This window comes from Thamnophis elegans, chromosome 8 (genome assembly GCF_009769535.1).
Source record: "Thamnophis elegans isolate rThaEle1 chromosome 8, rThaEle1.pri, whole genome shotgun sequence".
Classification (NCBI taxonomy): Eukaryota; Metazoa; Chordata; class Lepidosauria; order Squamata; family Colubridae; genus Thamnophis; species Thamnophis elegans.
The window spans coordinates 61,011,504-61,036,223 of NC_045548.1; the positions used below are offsets into that span (position 1 = coordinate 61,011,504).

Genomic DNA, 24,720 nt, shown 5'->3' on the forward strand with positions numbered 1-24,720 from the left:
ACTTTGAACATTCCTAAGCACAGTAACTTTCCCTGGAATCAATCAATCATCAGTCTGTCTATTTATCTATCTAGACTGACTTCAGTATACTTACTATATGTTAATAAATGCACTTTATAATTAAAACTGAAGGAACTAAATACACAAACTGTCCTATAGATGTTACAGTTTAATTACTATGCATGAATTGATAGGATAATGCAATGCATTAGAAAGGCACAGATAGCAAAACATGGTGCTTAAATGAAACACTCCTCTTTAGAGCATTAAAGCAGTCCATCCTCTGGAAATCTTGCACACCTGTGAATTCTCTGCACTACTCTGCTTGCACAGCACTTTTGCTTCCTTTCTCTGAACATAAATGTCCTCTGTGTATATGAAAGTATGCACAGAGAATCAAGAAATTCTTCTTTCGCAATTTTATTCAAGCATTTAAATGTTCCAGAGTACATGGCTACTTTTATGTTTCTCGGGAGGCTGTTTCACCTAACATTTAATAAAAACCTTGTTTTATTTCATTCCGAGCTGTGGTACTTGGCAGTATTTACCAATATTCTATTTCCACACATCTGAATGTTTCCTTGTGAATTCTACTTTAGCGTTAACATCTTTAGCGAGAACACAATTTGAAACAGCTGTATCAGTAAGCAGCAGAATGATTTCTTAAAACCTTTACAGCAAGTGAACATCTGATTGAACAAGCAAACTGGTTTTGAGGAAAATGGTCTTGAGCATTTAGCCAGGTAATGGACATCAAATTGCCTCTGGCTGTACATGTCTGTCTCCTCCATCTGCACATTTTGCTGCTTAGGATCACAGCCAAACCCTATTGGCCAGATGAAGAATGCCACAGAGTGCAAAAGGTTTTTCAACAGCAGTCAACTGAAGTATCTCAGCGGGATCATATAACTATAAAATAGGGCTATGGTAAAAATAGAAAAGGGCTCTTTGGATATACCTGTAGTCTCTGGGGAATTTTATAATAGGATGTCTTGATGCAGTTTTGTTACCAATAAAATCAGCCTTGAATAGCTGAAATTACTTCAAGGTGTGTGAACAATTTAAAAATAGAAAATACTGTTTTTGCCACGAGCCAATTTAAGTGTTAAGCACTCTATTTTGGGAAAGAAAAATATGACTCTCTTTCTTTTTCTCCTATCTACCTACCTACCTACCTACCTACCTACCTACCTACCTACCTACCTACCTACTTCCCTACCTACCTATTTTTCATCAATCATTATCTATCAATCAAAATCTGACTATCTAACTATCATAGTTCTTGATTTACAACCATTAGTTTAGTGATGGTTTAAAGTTACAACAGTGACTTGTGAATGTTTTTTACACTTATGACCTTTGCAATATCATCTCGGTCATACGTTCAAAATTCAGATGCTGGGCAGCTGAATTTCTGATGGCTGTAGTGTGCTAGCATCATCTATGATCTCCTTCTTCTACCTTCTGATAAGTGACGTCAGTGGGGAAGCTGTATCCACTTAACAGCCATCTTAAGTACTGCAGGCTATTTCTGCTGTCTGCCAGCTGCCTGCAATTCATCAGTTTGAATCTACCCCAGGCTCAAGGTTGACTCAGCCTTCCATCCATCCCAGGTCAATAAAATAAGGACCTAGAGTGTTGGGGGCAATATGCTGACTCTGTAAACCACTTAGAGAGGGATGGAAAGAACTGTGAAGTGGTATACAAGTCTAAGTACTATTGCTATTGCTAAAAGAGATCCTTTGTTGCTCACTTAGATATATTCATAATTAAATATTTTATTCAATTGTTTATATCATAAAAAAGCTAAATGTAGGAACTTCCATATATATATATATATATATATATATATATATATATATATATATATATATATATATATATATATATATATATATACATGCATGTTAAATATGATTTTTTTAAAATTAAATAGATGTTGTCTCTATAAATATTAACTTTACCTATTTCAAATTCATCATCCTCAGTCAGAACTTCTGCATTTGGTATACTAGGTGGAGGCTGACACACTCGAAGTTGATATGCTATGAAAGAAGCAGAAATGTTCCAATTAACACACCATTCCAGTTTATGTTATAACAATAAACATATTGGTAGTGAAAAAAAATAGCTACAAGAAATTACAGGGAAGCTAGCTTGCATCTAACACCACTCACAAGTCTATTACAAATTATTAGATTTATAAGATTTAATGATGATTTATTTTTTGTAGGGAACATATGCATCCATTTCATAACATTGATGACAAACACCTTTATTGGCATTTGTTGGTATATTTTATATTGGTAAAATATATGTTAGTCCTGTTAATTAGATTCACAACTGTTAGTGTGAACAAATATATCTACCAAATATGTGCTCCTTAAAGGCTACACGAAACTTGTACCTCTGTACTACATTCCAAATTATACCATTCATTTTTATTAAAATGCTACAGTGTTTTTATTTTTAAAAATGTTCCCTTATATAATTTGTAATGAAAAAAAAGGTGTAATAAGATGACTTTCAAAGCATTGTCTTCCTCTCCTTGCTTCTTTCTACTCTTGATGTATGCTATAGAAATCAATGTATTGTTATTATGGTTCGTTTTACGTTCAGTCAGATGCTTAGACTGGATTTGGCATTTTTATCCACCTATTGAATCCTTCCCAAGGACCTGGTATTGGGCGATGTTGTTATTTGATGGTATTAAAGGTATCATCACAGAATGTAAGTTATTCCAAGTAATTGTGAATGCCATCACCCTACTAATAATTCCCTCATCATTGTCAAACCATTCACTAAGACTACATTACTATTACTATTAATCTTCTCATCGTTCCTATCACCCATCTCCTCCCACTTATATGACTGCAGGACTGTAACTTGGTCGCTTGTATCCTTACAATTTATATTGATATTGATTGTTTCCTGGTTGCTTATTTGTACCCTATGACTATCATTAAGTGTTGTACCTTATGATTTTTGATGAATATATCTTGTATTTTATGCACACTGAGAGCATATGCACCAAAGACAAAATCCTTGTGTGTATAATCACACTTGGCCAATAAAGAATTCTATTCTATTCTATTCTATTCTATTCTATTCTAAAGCTGCCTTTTGCAATTGATTGATGGGAATTTTCTCAATGGGACATTTCAGGTGCAAAGATTTTCCTGCTCTGTTATTAGATTCTCATTCTACCTCTTGGCTTACTTATAAATCCTCATGTTGACTGTCATGCAATTCTTACTTCCAAGCAGAAATCATTTACCAATCCAATTAGGAATATGTCCTTTGTGATTATTATTATCATTACAAAAAGAAAAGAATACACATGCACGCACATCCTTTAGGTGTACGACACTCACCGTGGTAACTAAGAACAAAGAAGCCACTTGTTGTAAAATCACTATGGAACTTTATTAGAACCTGATTTGAGGTGCTGTAGACAGATTCCAACGCAGTATTGCCACTAAATTGACCAATTTGTGGTGAATTTTGCTCAGGTCCATCCCTAGAAGAAAGAGAGAAAGAGAAAGGCAAAAGGAAGGGAGGGAGGGAGAAAGAAAGAACAAAATAAACAATGAACAAAAAAGAGAGAAAGAGAGAGAGAGAGAGAGAGAGAGAAAGAAAGAAATCTTAAGAGTTCAATAAATTTCCATTTGCTTTAAGTAAACATTCAAAGCACATCACAAGTGAAATGAAAGCAAGAAAACAAGTAATTCTATCAACTAAGCCACAAGAGGCTAAATTCATAGAGAGCATTTGTTTGCCTTTACATTATTTTTCTTTTTCATTACAATGGAACTTGAGATAAAATGTACACCAAAAGGTACAGACGTATATCAACAGATGTACAGAGGTAGTTCCTGGAAAACACAATCAGTTTGTTTGGAATCCAAATAAATAAAACTAATAAATAATCATACAAAGCAAACAGCCTAGATTGAACACATCGTTGTTTGCAGTTAGCTAAAATAAAGTTCCACTCCATTATTTTTGTTTATACTATTTCGTGTTACTCCTGATATATTTATATTTGTATTTGTAGGAGTATATTTATTTTCTCATTTTGCTCTGGCTACTCCGTCTTGAAGTCTCTAGGATGGTAAATATAATATTTTCCCTTGTTGTTTCAAATATGGGATTTATAGTAGTTTGAACTTTTCATGCTTTTTTCCATTATGTGATATGATACATGGTGTTTTACACACTCACTCTCTCTGTCACACATGACACCTTTTGGAATTCATGAGATTCTATCTAATATATTTTATAGATGTTTGATATTCCAAAAACTATGTTTATAGAGTTGTTAGACACTTTTATGTTAATTTACATAAACATTTGCTGCAGTTTTCTGTAATATTAACATATCTACAAATACATGTTTGTTTTGTGTTTGTTTAGTAATTATTGTGTAAATATTTGTTTACCATTAAAATAAATATTTTGCATGGATTTTTAATAAGCTAAAATACAAACAGAACCTTTAGATAGATAGATAGATAGATAGATAGATAGATAGATAGATAGATAGATAGATAGATAGATAGATAGATAGATAGATAGATAGATAGATGATAGAGACAGACAGACAGACAGACAGACAATGTCTGGACTATGTTTTTTTTCATACATTTGAAATAAGGAGACATTTGGCATATTATATTTTAAATTCATTTACACAGCAGAGAAATAACTCCAATAACGCAATATGCTAACTGTATAAGAAATATAGAAATAAATGTGAATTTTGATTGAGAACCAAGTATTTGTCAGTGATGTATCAACCTTACATGTGTTTTATCACAAGTAGGTGGAATTATGTTCAGCGATCCTATATTAATAGGTTGGGTGTATTGAACATAAATTTATAGAATTCACAATGTAAGTTTTATAAACATGCAATTATAGAGATATTTTTTTTCAAAGACACTGCAGAAGATCTTAACTGTAATTCTAAACCTAACTTATAGTGAACAATATTAATAGTGTGACAACATTCCCATCAAATACTTAGAATAATAAACCAATATTTCAATCATCAAACATCTGAACTATTAAATTAATCAAAACAGTAATTTTCATTTAGTAATTTTGCTTGTTCCTATGCATGACTCCCTCCTATGTATGATTTTATTATTGCATAATAAAAATATGGTAATTTTTGCTTACCAAACTGTTATAAAATCATATATTGGTTCAGTTTGAAGAACAGTAAAATTGATATAAATGCCATTTCCTGGTGGTACTCTTACAAGCCAAAAACAGTCTTGAAAATTTGGATATTCATCAGGGTAGCCAGGTGAATATATTGTACCATTCATAGCAGTTATATTTCCTCCACAAAGAGCTATGAGGGAAGAAGGAAGGAAGTTAAGTGTAGTAATTTCATAATATTTATGCATTTTCTAAATAAAATGTAATAGGAAAATATATATTTTATTGCTTTAGGATAAAAAAACCAAAACCAAATAAAAAATGACCCCAAATACAGACATCCCCCCCCCGCAAACCTCCCCCCCCAAACCAACGCCTATTATGGATTTTTAGAAACCTTGGTATTTTTTACCAATTGTTTACCAATTATTTTAACTTCATAAAATAATATTAAAAAGTTCATTAAACTGAAAACTTTTCAGAATGAAGAACATCAGAGATTGTTCATCAAGAGAAAGGGAACATGTATCATCAATTGAAGGCCACAGTTCTAGAACTACAAAGTTTTCTCAACTTTGAAGAGTAATTTTTTAGCTGCACCCTACGCTTAATAAATCCATGTTCTTATTGAGATGTATCTTATATATATAATTCAAATGTACATTCTTATTATTAAACCATTTTCACATTTGTAATTTTCTATCAACTAATATATATTAAATGTGATACTACTATTGTCATTTTGCAGGGTGTTTTTTTTTCCTTTCCACTTTTTGGTTTAATAAGGTGTAAACCAAAAAGTGGGGGGAAAAAACCTCTCTGCAAAATGACAAATAGTAGTATCACATTTAATTAATTAATTCGTTAATTAACTACATGTGTAGTTTTAATATTTGATTATTTTTCTACCTTTTTGTAACTTATAAGCTGCCCAGAGTCACCTTATATGGGAGATGAACAGCATAAAAATTAAATTAAATTAATTAAATTAATTCAACTAAATTAAAACAAGTAGAAAAATAATTAAACCATTAAAACATGTTGAGGTTTTAAAACCATATTGAAACCAGATCTAAGAGACAGATAGGACAGGGATTAGATCTTCTTACCCCTTCTTATATGCAATAGAATAGTTAAAATTCATAAAGCTGCTTCCAATGCCAGTCAGTCAGTTTATTTGCAGCAGGAATATTAATCTAAAAACATGTACTTGGCTTACTACACAGAACAAAATGTAATGTAGATCTTTGATATTGGCCATGCTACGAGTCTAGTGTAGAACTAATGAATGTGAATTGTAATCAACCAGAGAACAGATTTTGAAATACTTGCTGTTTCCCTTAAGCAATTTTCTTCTCATTTCCTTGGATATCATTCTGTTGCTCAACAGTCAAACCACTATATAGATCCTTATCCTACTTTCAACCGGTTGACTATACTTATTTTTTTCAAAGACTGAATTTAAATTACAATATTTGAGCTTTTAATAGCTGGTGCTGTAAAATATCAAAACCAAACATAAGAACTAGAAAGTGTCTGTCTGTCATCTATCTATCTATCTATCTATCTATCTATCTATCTATCTATCTATCTATCTATCTATTTTTCGTTTATCTATCTGTCTGTCTATCTATCGAAAACATACCTTCACACCTTGGAAGAGGATGGTTCCAGTTACGACTGATTCCGTGAAGGCAAGTAAGGGCTGAATTTCCAATTAAAGTGTATCCAAGAAAACACTCGAATGAAACAGTCTGTCCTACAGTAAAGTCAGTTCCAATAACAAATCCATTTCGGAAGGGACGTGGATCAGGACAACTTTGCAATTGATATGCTGGGGGGAAAAATATGTTGGTGTACCATAGACAGAAAATGTATTTCTTGACAAATAATTTAAATACCTCTTTTTCTGTGTGCTTCTCTTTCTAACACATGTACACAGTACTCATATAACAATAGAATATTCCTAATCCTATATCTTCATTTTTTTAAAAAAAAATATTTGAATGACGCCATTGAATTCAAGACATCTTACTCATCTATATTTTCAATTCCGGTTTTGCGTTACTGCAATATACTTGATCTCTAATAAACTATATCGTTCTCAACAAATGGAGCCAAAGATCAGTTTCATTAAAAGGTTTAAGTTGTGGCAGGTCTGGCAATAATGACAAATCCCCCTTGGCACATAACACCTATGCATTCTTTGGGCTTACATATTAATAGTGAATTGAATTCAATGGGAGCCATACCACATGACAACTTTTTTATAAGACAAATCTTATTTAACCTCACATATTGAAATCATCCATTTTTGTAATATCTTATGAGAACTGCCAACTTGGAAGGAAATCAGTCCGGGGGGGGGGGGGGGGCGGGGACCAGGTTTCATAGAAACTGTTCTTTTCAAGAGGTTTCTGTTTGACTACTTTAACTGTACCATTGCATACTGTGTGTGTCTGTGTGTATGTCTGTGTGTCTGTGTGTCTGTGTGTGTGTGTGTGTGTGATTACATAAAAATAAATAGTGGATCTAGCAACCATGAGAATTAATTAGTCAGTAACATTGTAGATCACTTCAAACACAAACAAGACTGCAATCTGTTGGCAATGCTTTAATTTGGGATAATGGACTTAATGGTCTATTTTATCCCACTTTATTTTATCCTATGATTTCCTAAAATGAGATCACTGTGAACCAAAGACTAAAATAAACTGTTCTTTATATTTTGATAGTTTCTCTCCGGTTTTAATAATTTGCTTTGCATTGTAACATTATTAGCATTTATAACCCCCCCCCAAAAAAAAAAGGTTATATAGGTCATCACACACCTTGATACATAATATGAAATCCTTGTTTGTTCTGAGAATAATCGCTGTGAAAATATAAGCTGGTTTCATGCGTTGTACTGAAAAGGGAAGAAGGGAGCTGCGTTCCGCTGAGTCTGCCAATTGCAGTGCTAACATCAGGTGATCCACTTCTAACTTCCAGGTAATCATGGATTGTCTCAGTTGAAAAGTTTACAAATTGCAAGTGCACACCTGAAAATATTGTTTTTTTTTAAAAAAAAAATCAACAGGATTAAATCTAACATTGTAAAATCAATACAAACAGTCTTTGACTTACAACCATTCATTTAGTGACCATTCAAAGTTACAACAGCTCTGAAAAAGTTACTTATGTCTGTTTTTCACACTTTTGGCCACTGCAGTATTCCCATAGTCATGTGATCAAAATTCTGATGCTTGAATCATATTTATGACGGTTGCAGTGTTCCAGGGTCATGTGATCTCTTTTTACGACCTGAGGTCCACTCATTTTAAAGTAGCCAAGGTTGAAAAATAGATTTAAATATATCCAGTTGTCCATTGTGTGAGAAGACCTAACTTGGGAAATAAAATATAGTAGCTGATCACCCGGCGTTGTCCGGTATTTATTTATAAGGGGATAATGTTCAGAACAAATGTAATTTCTAATGTTGGATTTTTTCCGTTACCAGAGGGAGCCCCCTTGTAGACTACTGTGAAGCCGTTACCATGGCAACTCCACTGTGCTGTACAGTGGAAACTATTTTACAGCAGTACAGTAGAAGCCATTTGATGGCACAATAGGCTATATTGTAATAGAACACATACCCCAAGGGGTGTTAGGGGTGTCTTATCCCCACAGTATTTGGTTCCAGAGAGTAAGTAATCTGTGTACCAAGTTTGGTTGAAATTGCTCGAAGCATTCCAGAGTTATGCTGGAACATACACACATACACACACACACACACACACACACACACACACCACACAAAGAGCCATTTATATAAATATATATAAGATTTGCTATGCCTAGTTTTAAATGAGGTTCATATTTAATAGGCCTTCACTTCTGCTAAATGGTAGTAAATGGAATAAGACATACCAAACCCAACAGGCAACTTGATAGTCCATGTGCAATCCAAACTACTGGGATAATTCCCGGGAAATCCTGGGCTAAGGATCACACCGCTGAAGTCTGACATGGAACCACCACATTGTGCTAAGAATGAGAAGGGGGAAAAAAGCTCATTTAAACCATGTTCTCTGTTCCTGACTGCGTAGAATTCAGTTTTCAGAATTTTGAAAGCTCTGGCTGGGAATTCTTGGAGTAAAAGTCCACACATTTCAAAATGGCCAAGTTTAGGAATACTATTTTAAAAAAACACACACACACACAAAAGAGTGGTTCCCCCCCCCCCTGTTAGGCAATTATTTACTTTAACACAGTATATTCAAGTGTCTGAGAGCAGCCACCTCTATAGTTCCTTATTCTTTTGATCCAAATTTTGCCACAAGCTCTATCTTTTCTGAGCAAATGTCACATAGGTAGAAAAGATTACGGTAATGTAGGGAGTAGAAAATGAAATAGCATAACAGGGTAAAGCGTTGAAATACGTTGAACAGAGTACTCCCTATTCTTTATTATGTTATTGCCTCCCTTTGTATTTCATAATGTATCAAGCTTGAGTCACTACAATGTTTTTATTTATCTTTGGAAAAAGCGTAACTATTTGGGGCTTTTTTTAAAAAAAAATACAAATGTATTATGTTCACATCATTGAACTCCCTCCATCCAGATACCATAAAGCTCCCAAATAAATCTCTAATACATGCTTAGTTGTCCCATATTCTTTAAAAAAAAGTTTATATTTGAAAGATGTACCTAAGCAAATTGGAATAGGATAATTCCATCTTCTCACTGGTCCAGGCATGCAGGTGATATGCGAATGTCCCTATAAAATGACAAAACATTTTAAAATGATCAAAGTAACAGTTCTGTGCTACCTTTGGTTATGCAAAACAATAAAAATTGCATCCTGAGATATAAACCTGGGAGCCAAACTGTCTGGCAAGGTCTCATCAGCATGACCAATTATGGTCTGGTTTGGCTGTAGCAACATTAGCAAGTCATTGACACAAAATCCTCCATTGGATGCCTTTGTATGCTTCCAAATTCTGGCCCTGTTAGCTAGGGAGCCCATTGCATAAACAATGTTGCTTTATTGAACTTTAACATCTATGCCAAATGGCAAAGAACAAAAGCCAGTGATGGCATAGAACTGATGGAATATGGCAAGTGTGGCACAGTCATGGGGTAGAACGGGCAATGTTTTCTTATCATATGGGCAACTGATCAGATGTGCTTCTCTGACTCATATAAAGTATGATTTTCACATTCCAAACTACATTTTCACTTAGGGATCTGGATACAACAATCACACAGTGATCTTCATTAAAAAAACAAAATAAAAGCACAAACAGATGTACAACTAATGATGGGTTTGTGTTGTGTTGTGTTGTGTTGTAATGATGGATGGATGGAAGAACGGACATGGAAGAAAGCATATGGAAGAAACCCAATAAATATAAACATAAAGCAATTTTAGTAGATACCTAATTTGTCTTCTTCCTGCACCTACAATCTACACATTGCAGTTCTCCATCCCCCCACCTAAAATGCTAGTGATGTTTCCAAAGATTCATGACAATAAGTAGGTATGCTTTAAAACAACTGTGTCTATGAGTAAGGAATTCCTGACCTGTCTTGGGTTCGCCACCATATTTTGAAGGAGTTATAGTAACTTCCAGAAAACTCAATCTTTATCAATTTTTATGTTTTTCTTTTCATAATATAATAAAAATAAAACCATTATTTTCTGCTAGATTACAGAATCAATAACTTCTTACTAGAAATTAATAACACATCTGAATTTAAAAAAAATAAATCTACCTGGAGAGAATATCCATGGTCACACTGGAAGGAAACGACATCTCCCACCATGTATCTATCGCCAATCTTAATTCCACTATTTGGGATTTGAGGTTCAGGGCAGGAGTCCAAACCTATAGCTGTGGAAAGTTAAAAAACTTAACAATGACAAAATAAAGTTATTCTTTGTTATGCAGATTCTGACAGGAAAGCAGGACATTAACAAAGTTCCCATACCGAGGGAGATTTGAATCAGTAACACAATGATAAAGAATTATTGAAAACTGTCTACCTTCTAGAAGCTTCACAAGGCTTAAAGATTTGACAGACCATTCTCAAAGCTAGCAGAATATAAGCATATTGGATTCCTGTCTTTTTTAGAGACTTATCAAAATCCGTCAACAAAAGCCTGAGTGCCTGAGTGCCGAAGTGGCACAGTGGTTAAATGCAGCAGTGGAGGCTACTTCAGCTGACTGCAGTTCTGCAGTTCGGCTGTTCAAATCTCACTGGCTCAGGGTTGACTCAGCCTTCCATCCTTCCGAGGTGGGTAAAATGAGGACCCGGATTGTTGTTGGGGGCAATATGCTGACTCTGTAAACCGCTTAGAGAAGGCTGAAAGCCCTATGAAGCGGTATATAAGTCTAACTGCTATTGCTATAACAAAAGCCAAGTGCATGATACTGCCTTGGAAAAGGGAAATGGGCTAAATGTAGAACAATGGACAAAGAAGGTGACTAATTACCATCTGTACCTCAGTAGAGTTGGAATATGAATCTTTATTTTTATTTTTTTTACAAATTAGGAGTTTACAAATTAGGAAGCAGAATTACAACTTTCTAACACCATGATAGGCACATGTGCTAGAGGCGGCATGTGGACCACTGTCTGTAGGCATGCAAGCCATCAGCCAGCTTAGGTCCACTGCACATGTCTATGTGCCTCCCGCTGGCCAGCTGATTTTTGGGTTTCTGCTGTGCATACGGGAGATGCATATGGATGTGTGGGGGATCGTGCAAAAGGAGGTCATGTGTGCATATGTGGGGTGGGGGAGCGCTGGGTTTGCAGTGCTCCCTGCACCGTGTTTTTGGTCCCAGGAGGCCTGCTAGGTCCAAAAAGAAACAAAGGGGGTCACACACATGCATGGGGGGAATATGGGTAGTCACACACATGGGTCAGGGGTCATGGATCTATGTGCAGGGGGTGGGGTGCATTGAATTATGGGTGTGGGCACTGTCACAGACGTGATTTTGGCATGTGAGGTTAGCCATCATTGTTCTAACAGAACAGTATGAAAATAAAGTGCAGGTAGTTCTTGACTTACGCCCCTCTATTTAACAACAGTTAAAATATCTTGAAAAAAGTGATTTATGGCTTGCACTCTCACTTATGACCATGGTATCACCCCAATGATCACAATTCAGGCATGTGTATTTCAACTGTACCTCTTAGAAAGGACAGTTGGCCAAAGGTTGTTCACGGGATAAAAGGAAGGATAAATGAAACATCCTGGATTTTTTAAAAAAATGTCTTTCAAAAATCCACGTATTACATGGCAAACTTTTCACTGAGCTATATAAACTATTTTATATAGAGCGCCTCGGTGGCGCAGTGGTTAGAGTGCAGTACTGCAGGCTACTTCTGTTGATTGCCGGCTGCCTGCAATTTGACAGTTCAAATCTCACCAGGCACAAGGTTGACTCAGCCTTCCATCCTTCTGAGGTGGGGAAAATAAGGACCCTGACTGTTTGGGAAAATAGGCTGACTCTGTAAACCACTTAGGGAGAGCTGTAAAGCTCTATGAAGCGGTATATAAGTCTAAGTGTTATTTCTATTGCTATTTTAATATTCTCATGTTCAAAGTCCTTTGCAGGAAAGATGAACAATACAAACATTTTAAATGCGTTAAGCAAGGATGGAAAATCAAGTATTAAATATGAAGCGGAACAAAAGAAAGCTTTTCTAAACTTGGAGTCAAATAAAACTAAACAGCCAACAAGTAGCCGCAGAAGCTGAAAGCTTTTCAAAACAAATAGGTTTTACAACCTTTCCAAAAGGCCGGAAGAGAAAAACAGTTTCCCATGTCAACAGAGAGCTGAATTCAAAGCTTTGGAGCAACTGTAGTCGAAGTCTTATATTGGCTGTTGATAGTTTGTCTCACATGAAGCTGAAACAGATCTGAACATTTTCCCATAACTGGGACTGAGGCTTAAAGGGAAAGCCTCTCTCTTGAGGGCCTCAATCTAAGACCACAACTAATGTCAGAAACAAAAGAGGAGTACTCTGAGACAGCCTATGTGTCGACATTTATTCTAAGCACGGATATTCTTGCCTTTAAAGAGCCATCAAAAAAAAAATAAGTCAGTCCTATCATTAGGACCAGAAAAAGGCATTTGTTCATCTTTCCAATACAGAAAGATGGATGGGCTTGTCCAGTTGGGAATAAGCTCTATATGTCATACAATATTCTTTTCTCTCTAATCAGTGATATTAATTATATTCAAGTATAGCATCATGTTTGCTTTTCAAACTGAGGTTGACAATTCATATATAATTCATTGTTTAATAAACAGAGAGTGTATGCACAGTAAACAATTCAGTTAACCTTATTAGATTAATTTGTTAATTGTATAAATGTTGAGAGAGAGAGAGAGAGAGAGAGAGAGAGAGAGAGAGAGAGAGGGAGGGAGAGAGAGAGAAATGGAGGGAGGAAAGAATATGTTTGTTGTTTTATAGTTGTCCCCCTTCTCTCAAACCTATAGAGCAAGATCACGGATTATTAGAATGAATTGTGGGGAAAAAACTGGATCATTTGATTGAGTGTAAATTGATGTAATTAATGAGCCATTAAATAAAGTCAAATAAAAATGGTTGGCCACAAAAGCCATTCACATACTTTACGGAATGGAGGAAAGATTATCATCATTATATGTATCCCATTATCATTTAGCTCCCTGTTTCATTTTCTACAGGTTCAAGGATTTGATTTGATTTTTTTTTTTTTTTGATTTTTATTAACATTTGTAGGCCGCCCTTTTCCCTGAGGGGACTCAGGGCGGCTCACATAAAATCAGGGAGGGGAAGTACAAACAATAACATAGACACATATAATAAAAGTAATAAGCAACATACATTCATCATTCGGGAGGGGCGGCTATCCTTGTCCCCAGGCCTGATGGGCTAGCCAGTTCTTGAGGGCTGTGCAGAAGGCCTGGACGGTGGTGAGGGTACGAATCTCCACGGGGAGTTCGTTCCAAAGGGTCGGGGCAACTACTGAGAAGGAGATCAGGGGTATCACTCTTAAGGCCCTTGGGCTGGATGCGGCCCGCAGGGTGTTTAAATCTGGTCTGCAGGGCTGGCCTGGAAATAGAAAAGGACCAGCCCATGGTGCCTCTGGCAGCCAAAATGGGGCACGAGGAAGCTGCATCTGCCCGCCCCCTGCACCCCATTTTGGCTGGCACAGTGCTGTAGGAGCCTGTCCAGATTGAAAACAGGGCACAGACACCATTTTGGCCAGAAGGTGCTGCAGGAAATGTCCATTCCAGCTTCCCTCCCTCCTCCGGCCAGCGAGGATAACTACAATGCTGATCCAGCCGTCAAAGAAATCAAGTTTGATGCCCTGAGGTAAATTCTAGCCTATGAAATGAATTGATAATTGTATAAGATTTTCCTACATTACCATAATACAGGTAGCTATCAAATTACTCATTTAGTAAGTAAGTAACTTATTCATTTAGTCACCATTGGAAGTTACAATGTCAATGGTTAATCACCATTGGAAGTTACAATGGCACTAAAAAAAAGGGACATTACTGTTTTTCATACTTATGACCATTGGAGCATCCACATTGTGGTCTAAGTTGAGGACTACCTGTAATTATCATTTATCTGCAATGGAGGATATGAAAATGAGGGATTAAAGAAAATAAAAGATAAGTAGGTCTTACCACTATCGTAATTCATCAAATCTGGGAGCATATAGATTGAGTGGTTGATAAAATCAGAAATGAGACGGTAACAGATTAACAGAGTTGGAAGGGACCTTATGGGTCATCTAAACCAACCCCCCCACTCAAGCAGGACACCCTACATAAGCCACCTGGGAAAGCAAAGGGAAATCATCAAAACCATTAAAAAGAGAAAATTAGAATATTTTGGACATGTGATGCGACACCCAGAAAAATATGCCATACTTCACTTAATCCTCCAGGGAAAGATTGAAGGCAAACGAGGTGCAGACAGAAGAAGAACATCATGGCTTCAAAATCTAAGGGACTGGTTGGAGAAAACTCAGCAGCACTTTTCGTGCATGTGTTAAAAAAATAGGATTGCCAACATAATCGCCAATGTCTGATGACGGATATGGCACAAGAAGAAAAAGATAAATTGAGCAATTTATAACTTAAAGCTTATATTTCTAAATTTTATCAGGAAAGACATTTATTCCTTATTTAACTTTAAAAAAAAAAAATCCAGCACCTATATCTTGGTTCTAATAGCTCTGCTACTGAAAGTTTCCTTGTTCTATTCTTTTGCCTGGGGATTTAAATAGTGTCTGAAGACAAAGAAACTGCTAAAAAAAATGTTTGTCAGATGAACACCATCACAAATAATGGTAAAACTATCTTCACCCCCCAAAAAAATGGAAATAAGAAGGGGAGATGTGAACAAAAGAACTAAGAATAGAAAGAAAAATGGAGAGGGTCACATATCTATTATGGGTCATGAGTTTGCCCCATCTCTTATATAAAGAGTTGAATAATCCCCAAACATGTGCAAACTATCCTGCTACCCTCCTAACATACAGAGCAAACTTTATCTAGTGTTACTTTTTGAAGACTGAGATAAGAGTTTTGAACATATGATATCCCATCCTTTCACTTGACACTAGAAATTATGTTATCTATATCCCCCTTTTTTCCAATTCACGTTCATCAACTGTGTGCAGTTTTGACAGAGATGAAGTGTGCAGAAATTATGGATTGTGGCTCGTCTACTTCCTAATATTGCCAGTTATTCCACGTCACTTAAATCATTGTTGAGTAAGTGAGCAGTTAACAGAGCTAGACAACTGCAAGATATATTCCGTATGAAATGACTGAATCAAATATTGAGATCTATATATAATTGTGACAACTTCTTGATATTAAGTACCATTCCAGCTTTCAAACAACTAATTACTTGAACATTTTTTAAAAAAAAAGCCAGGAAGGCAGTAAAATGTAAAATAAAAGGATAGGATTGCATGTCAATGCAGAAAGAGGATTTGATAATACACCTTTTTTCAGAATCACTATCTAACAATGAAGAATATCTAGTTATATTAAAAAATGGAACTGTGATTAAAGGGATTTTCACAGATCAGACAAATGTGTCAGCATGTATGAGAGTTCATGACTTGGCAGAGACATGGTAACAAAGTCAGCTAATGAAGAGACATGGCAATTGGATAAGCCAATGAGGGCTGTTTGGAAACTGAAACAGAATTTACTGTGTGAGCAACAAGGAGACAGCAAGGAGCCTGGGCGTGGCTTAGCTCTGTAGCTCTGATTCTGTGCTGAGCTCTAAGCTAGTCTGCTGCTCTGAACTGAAACTGTTCTCTCCTCTGCCTGTGTCTGCTTCTATTTTCTACCACGTTGGAAAACCTGTTTTTGGTATTGTGTATTTACTTCATGTGTTATATTATAAAGAGAAGTTAATGAATCAGGCTGAATCAGTTACCTGTGTCGGCTTTCTGGATGTGATTGCTGCAACAAGCTCTGACAAAATGGCCACAAAATGCAAGATTATGTGTCTGATTTTGTTTATAACTATCAGATACTCAGGCTCTTCTATGTAGATGAAACTTTGAGAAAATAGCATACATTCTGGAGAAAAAGCCTTTTGCATTCATTTAGGCTTCTTCAGATGAATTATGATTGTTTTATTATAGAGGGAGGGGCTCAGATTTGGTTTCAAATATGCAAGTGACACTGTAGGAACCAAGCAAGAGTTGATTAAGTTTATATTTGATGTTACAATTAAATGCTAGGAACTGATTCTGTAACGAAGTTTTCTTTTGACATTTAATGATAAGTAAGCAGCACATAAAGGTCTGATATACGAAAAATAAATCTTTGGTGATTTATTGCTGTCCTGAATTCTCCTTTCCCCCCCCCTGCTTGTTGTCTTAGTCATTATCTTCTACTCAACAAAATTCAATAGTACAAAATATAAACCATGAGGCAGACAAATTTAACTAACCCCATGGATAACAAATTGACTCATGGGCCCAGATGTAATTTAAGCCTTGTGTCAGATCTGGGACAATTTGCCTAAAAATATGTCACCTTGGTCATTCAAAATTGGCAGCCTTCCCCCCTCCCACTTTAAAGGATCAATAGAGACAAGTTAAGCCAAATTCCTTTTTTATTGCAGAATGATTCATTTTTTCGTGTCTGTCTCTCAAAGTGCTTGATGTTCCACATATATTTTTAATACTTACCTGTTTATTTTCCCTTTTTTCCCCTTTCATTTTTGAGTACTTCATCAGCTAATTCTCAATCCTAATGAATACAGACACTGGGATTCTTTGTACGGAATAGAATCGTAGTGGTGAAATATTTATCATCTGTTATACTCTTTCTTTTATGAATTGAATGGTTTATATATAACAAAACAATACATAATTAAATCCAGAATAATTATATCAAAATCCACTACCTTATGAAATTATTCCCAGTCTTTCAATGGAACCAACATTTAATTTCTCAAAGTGTAAATGTCTACATTTTCAAAATTATTCAGGTTTATCGAATGGCAATATATATTGCAATTACATTACCTGTGTACTCTAAATGAAAGCCGGCAGCCGACACACTAATATCTGACTGAAAATTTAAGTACAAATTGTTGGATGTACTATTAAGAAGCGGAGGTATTGTGGTTCCTGGGGAGGAAAAAAGAAGTTTCCAGGTTATTAATCTGCAATTAATTCTGCTATTTCTTTCCACATTTCACAGTTTTATCTATAAATATAAGCAATGTCTCACTTTACCATTTATATCCATTTCAAAAGAGTGCTTTTAATAGACAGTTTTTGCTTGGCTATAAAGTAACCATGGGATCCAGTCAAACACCTCAGTTCTTAATGAATGAGATTGGAAAGATTCCATTTCTTTTCAAGTTAAGAAAGGTTTAGAAAGCGAGTTTGAAGTAGTAGATTAAAGAACTGAAAAGCATGAGAGAGAGAAAAGTGAAATTAAAGTATCTCTAGTTTATGTGAACACCATTCACAATTCTTCTCCATATCATTATCAAACTATAATAGCTTCCATCACACCTAGGAAGATCTTGTCAAGTCCATCTATTCAGTGGTGGGTTCCTATCAGTTTGGACCAGTTTGGCCGAACCAGTAGTGGTTTGGCGGCCTGGGTCGCTGGAACCTGCCATGCCCCAAAACCGGTTCTCCCACCATCTTCTTTTTCACTTCTGCACATGCACAGAAGCATTTATATTCTATTGTGCATGTTCCTGCAGCACGCATCAAATGCACAAGCATCATGCATGACCGAACAGGCAGTAGAGCCTGCCAGAAACCACCCCTGCATCTATCCATGTCTTTTTCAGTCTTCCCATCCTCTTGTTATATTCACAGGTAGTCCTCAACTTATAACAGTTCACTTAGTGACTGTTAAAAGTTGCAATGGCACTGAAAAATGTGATTTATGACCATTTTTCAGAGTTGTGATCTTTATAGCATTCCCATGACCTTGTGATCAAAATTCAGATGCCTGGCAACTGATTCATATGTATGACTGTGGCTGTGTCCCAGGGCCCTGAGAAGAAAAGTCACTGGAGAAACCAGATTCACGGAATAACTGGAACTTATCAACTGCATGTGATTCACATAACAACTGTGGCAGGAAATGTCATAAAAAGGGGCAAAACTCATTTAATAAATGTCTCATTTAACAAAATAAATTTTGGTCTCCACTGTGATCGTAAGTTGTACTATTTTTTTTTTCATATGTTTGTTTTGCAATTCAATCCTTTGTAATGCAATCCTCATTCATTCTCTAACTGTGATCAAATCCTCAATTTGTTCCTTTCATATTGGCAATTTTATAAGCAAGCTATTTTCATGAACGCACGTATGTCTGGAGTGGTACAGTGGCCTAGAGGTGGCGCTCTCACCTCACAATCAGGAGGCTGTGAATTTGATCCTAGATAGAGACAGATATTTCTCTCTCTGGGCACAAAGAGAATATATGTTGAACAAAACTCTACATTGGCAACAGGAAAGGCATCCGGCCATTAAACACTGCTAGCTCCATTCAGTTGCTCAGACTCCACCCCACAAGGGATTATGGGGTCCTTAAAAGATGATGATGATGTAAGTATGCATGTACATATGCATTTTCCACATTTTTTAACTGCCAATGTCCCAATGTTCGGCAACCATTTGTTTTCATCCACCCTCCTTGTTTATCACACATAGTTCTTAAATGCCTTGTTCCAACTACACTCAACATACTTCCACACAAAGGAGAAAGAAGCATACTCTTAACTCAGCCATTTCAGTTCTTTCTATATGTATGCCTCACAACAGACTCCTATTGCTTACTATCTCTCTACTATTACTCCACTAGTCAGTCTCCTTATTATTAGATCCTTGCTTTACACTTTAATTATACTAAGTTCATGAAAACACATACTCAATTTGCACTGCACGCACAAATGAATTTATACGCACTCATAAACAAATCAAACTTGCACTCTGGAGCTGATCTACACTTTACACCTACAATTAAAATATATAGCACCATGAGAAAGGTTAATTAGAGAAATGAATGTTTAAAATAAAAGTGATACTAAGTTCTGATAAGGTCGGCAGTTTTTCTGTTTGTTCTCTCTCCCTGCTTGGTCCCCTAAGTTAGCTACAATTTCAATTGTTCCTTCCAGAATTATTCTGGAGCATTAACAGAAAAATCAAATGGTATATGACTTCCAGGCATAACTGCTGCTACTAACTGTGGTCACCATAAATAGGTGCAGAAGTGGGTAGATGGACCAGAAAGTTTTGGATCTCTTCAGACAATTTATTATTATTCTCTAAATTGAGAATCCATTGTTATCGGTGAATACTTTGGTTGGTAATACTAAAACTTATGGCACCAACAATCCCTAACAGTAAAAAAAAAATAGTTAAAAGTAAGACAGAATTCAGAAGGAAGTGATGTGATGGAATGGAATGGAATGGAATGGAATAGAATAGAATAGAATAGAATAGAATAGAATAGAATAGAATAGAATAACAGAGTTGGAAGGGACCTTGGAGGTCTTCTAGTCCAATCCCCTAGTTAGGTAGGAAACCCTATACCACTTCAGACAAAACATTTGATGACAAACATTTTTGCAGTGGGGATTGAAAGCTGAACAAAACAACAATATATTTTCCACAAGGTGAAAGGGCCTTGGATTAGCAAAAATGTTCAATTTATAAGCACATTAAAACTTTTGGAAAACACAAATAGCATTGTATTACTATTATTATTATTGGCATGGCACAGAAGTGTCTAAAGTAGCTGAAGAATTTGATAGCTTCAGCTATTCATAGGATCTACGGAAAAGTCACGGCCGATCTAGCATGCCAATTACTACTATTCTATTTTTCCTTTCCTTTTCTTCTTCCACCTACATACAGAGTAAATAATGATGTTTAGGAGAAAAACAGGAAGAATCAAAAGCAAGGAACTTCAAGGTCACAGCTTAATTTGAAGAGAAAGTGAAAGAAAAGTGGGATGATTAAATGACTCAAAGTTATATAAAAGCTTTGTGTTAAGAAAGTGGTTTGGTACCCAACCTTGGCTTTTTATTATAACATTCAACTTCCACTCAGCTTATGTATCACAGCATCCTTAAGACCCACTTTAAAAAAAACAAAGTTCATTACTAATATAATTCAAACTTCCTTGCATTCAAAATATATTACATGAATGTCAGTCAGTGTTGTGTTCATTTCCTGTAATATAAAGATTCTGATGTGGCAGATGGTAATAAAATCAGTTTCAGTACTGTCAAAAATTTATGGTAGTACTAGATAAAGAAGCTATCATGAATCAGTGGTATAACTTGTTCTGTAAAATGGTACATTTTGACATCTTCATATATTACATGAATGTGATATAAGATATTTTATACTTGGCATTCATTCCTAGCACACAAGCTGATGTTTTGCCACAAAATAGAATATCAGACAAGAAGTTATTATTTCCATTCACCTGAGTAGCTTCCAAGTCTCGGAGCGTTGTTATCAGCACCATCATAAAAATCTAAAGAGTCCCAGTTATGCTCTGTTGCAAAACTTATCACTTGTACCTATTAAGGACAGAGACATAGGGCAAAATTACAAGGCAATATGGAACTGCTCTACTTCATATTATACTGCCAGAAATGATTCAGTAGCAGAATGTTTGTTCAGGCTTATGTATTTTGACTAAATATTGGATTTCAGCCAAATACATTTCTAAATATTCCCAATAATGATTGTAATCACTGAAACCTGTGTCTCTAATTCCCCTCCCCCCAACACACAAACTACTCAATGGCTGAAAACAGAGATGCTATAATTAGCTATGTAATGGTACACTGTATTTACTTCTCGGTTAACAGGATTTGAGTAATAGCTTGTTTGGTTGCAAGTTAGACTCCATGATACAGGTAGTCTTTGCTTAATGACTGGTAGTGTTACAACTGTTTGAAGTTACAATGGACACAGAATGGGTACTTTATGGCCCGTATAGCATTACCACTTCCCACAATCATATGATCATATGTCAGGTTCAGGCAGGGATTGGTCCACCCCAGCAGTGGGATTCACTTACCTTCCCTACTGATTTGCAAAAGTGCATGCATGCTAGCTTTGCTTGCACATGTCATGTCTGTGCATGCACAGTGCTTGTGCATTATGTCAGGGTGGGTTGGTGGAGCCTCATGCAGCTGCCACTAGCAGTTTGCCCAAACTGGAGACAACCAGCTGAATACCACCTCTGGTCCACTCCAATCATACAGACAGATTGGGTATGCTCTATACACCATTGGTCATAGAATTCTGTCTGGCAGTATCCAGGAGAAGAGGCTATATGTCATGGCTTCCACTCTTCAGAACATCATGTTCTTGAAGTGCGATCCACAACAACCTCCTTGGCTTTCTGCAGGGGTCTAAAAACTAGGTGTGGTGATTGTTCTGGGTTCTTAATGGGGGCATTCAAAACTGGAGGTGGTTAGTAGATGAAAAAAAGACTCCATCTCTACCCTCTTCTATATTGTTTTCTTCCTTAGCTATCTTCGTTAATTTTAATGTTACTATTTAATGTTTCAAGGTTTTGTGTTGTCATTTTAATCTCATTGCATGTAAACTAATTGAAGTGTATTTCAAATGTTGCCTCCAGTTCTGGATATCACACTTTTAGAAGGATTCAGAGAAGTGGTAACAAGTTCTTTAAAGACAGGAAGATTAATCAGAGTTAGAAATTAATTCATCTGGGAAGGAAGAATTGGGCATGCTTAGCCATGAGAAGGTAAGATTAAGATGGAAAATGGCAATGTTCTTCAAATATATGGAAAGTGAACTCATAAAAGAAAGTCAAGACTTGCTTTGTATCATCTCAGGCACAATGGGCTTAAGTTACAGACAGTCAGATTTTGAATAAATTTTAGAAAAATCTTCCTAATATCAGAAGACTTATGAAGATACAATACAATAGCAGAGTTGGAAGGGACCTTGGAGGTCTGCTAGTCCAACCCCCTGCCTAGGCAGGAAACCCTATACCATTTCAGACAAATGGCTATCCAACATATTCTTAAAGGCATCTAGTGTTGCGGCATTCACAATTTCTGGAGACAAGCTGTTCCAGAATTAATTGTTCTAACTGTCAGGAAATTTCTCCTTAGTTGTAAGTTGCTTCTTTCCTTGATTAGTTTTTACCCATTGCTTCTTGTTCTACCCTCAGGTGCCTTGGAGAATAGTTTGACTCCCTCTTCTTTGTGGCAACCACTGAGATATTGGAACACTGCTATCATATCTCCCCTAGTCCTTCTTTTCATTAAACTAGATATACCCAATTCCTGCAACCGTTCTTCATATGTTTTAGTTTCCAGTCCCCTAATCATCTTTGTTGCTCTTCTCTGCACTCTTTCTAGAGTCTCCACATCTTTTCTACATCATGGCGACCAGAACTGAATGCAGTATTCCAAGTGTGGCCTTACCAAGGTATTATAAAGTGGTATTTTATAATGGATTATAATAATGGATAATGATGGATTCCCATTCAATAGGTATCAAGGAGAATCTAGAGATTCATCATCTATCAAAGTTTCTTCATTCTGGTAGAGAGAACTTCCCTTCTCTACATTCCTGAGAATGAACTCCAGCACATCTGAAAACTCAGAAGGCTAAATCTGATCTAGACTGACCTAGATTGGATCCTGCAAAGTTACTTCCATTTGTATTTCTTCATATGGCAGAGGGGTGGTCAATATGCCCTCTTGAGTTTATAATTTTATGATTCATATGTTTGGAAATGTAGAATAAGTAAATATTCTATAAACCAATGATCAATCAACATACTAAATACAGTTATAGAGGAAAATGGTCAACATCATTTTTACTGCATATTTCCTTTACTTCCATCATCAAGAATGGAAGGAGGCTGAATCAAGGGAGGAGTCAAATACATCATTTTGTAGAAAACATATGCTTGAAATAAATTTTTATACTTATTCGAACTGCCTGAATCTCCTGATTTCCCCAGCGAAATCTGAATCCCCAGATTTCCCCACATATGAAAGTTCAGTGTGGCCAGTACTGTATTCACATACTAATGCTCTTAAATTAAGGATGCCTGATATAATTTGAATTTTAATAGAATTAATTGATAATCAGATAAATGGCTTAAAATATTGCAGACACCACATTGCTTTCACATGGTCAGTTAATTAACTTCTCAGAACCAAAATTAAATATAGTTCAAAGGTCTTTGCATGACTGTGATAAAAAGAAATACTCCTTTCATCCCTGTTTTAGTTGTTATCATCAGTGCAGTTATAAGACAAGGTTACAAATCTCTACTGCTTTTTGAACTCTTGGATGAAAACAAAATTGTAGCGAACCAGATAATTCTCACTATAAAAGTATTCCAAACACATGTGTGTGTAAATGTGTCTGTGTGTCTGTGTAACTGCTAATACTCAGATAATATAATTTCTTAGAGAATCCATTATATAATCAAATTTGTAAAAGTAACCAGCTGCCTTAAAGCAATATATACAAAGAGTCCATGTGACACAATACCATATGCTTTAACTACTAGTAGTTCTGCAACAATGACTTTCCCAACAATGATTTAACAAGTGATTCATGTCACTCATTAAAGAGCTGCCCATCCTGATTAATTGCTATAAATTAAGATCATTATTTATCCTCTCTATTTATTCAATGTTGACACATTTCATACACTTTCTCATAACCATATTCCAAAGCTGTATTATATAGCATGTATTCATGTAGGTAGGTAGGTCTTGAAGATGTGCAGAGATTTGGACTTGATGGGCAAACTCTGAGTTAGGAACATGTGTTGATGTGTATGTAGCACCTAAATCAGCTAGGTTTCTTTCTATGTAATCACAGTTGCCCTCTGCAGCTGACACACAAACACACACAGATACATACACATATATGCATGTATGTATATCTCATAGGCAGTGTTGTAACCTGCCAACTGCCAGTGGAGCTGGTGGCAGACTCGGATGATGATGTAATTGGGGAGGAACTTGGGC

At 36.0% G+C, this 24,720-nt stretch overlaps 1 protein-coding gene across 1 annotated transcript in view; it reads right to left on the reverse strand.

Annotated features, from left to right (window-relative positions):
* CSMD3 (CUB and Sushi multiple domains 3) overlaps positions 1–24,720 on the reverse strand; it is a 791,530-nt gene that overhangs the window by 112,279 nt on the left and 654,531 nt on the right. Inside the window, 10 exon segments of the mRNA XM_032222292.1 lie at positions 1,965–2,045; positions 3,375–3,520; positions 5,185–5,362; positions 6,815–7,003; positions 8,001–8,210; positions 9,079–9,195; positions 9,859–9,928; positions 10,927–11,045; positions 17,726–17,830; positions 21,165–21,261. Coding sequence (XP_032078183.1) covers positions 1,965–2,045; positions 3,375–3,520; positions 5,185–5,362; positions 6,815–7,003; positions 8,001–8,210; positions 9,079–9,195; positions 9,859–9,928; positions 10,927–11,045; positions 17,726–17,830; positions 21,165–21,261 — 1,312 coding nt within the window.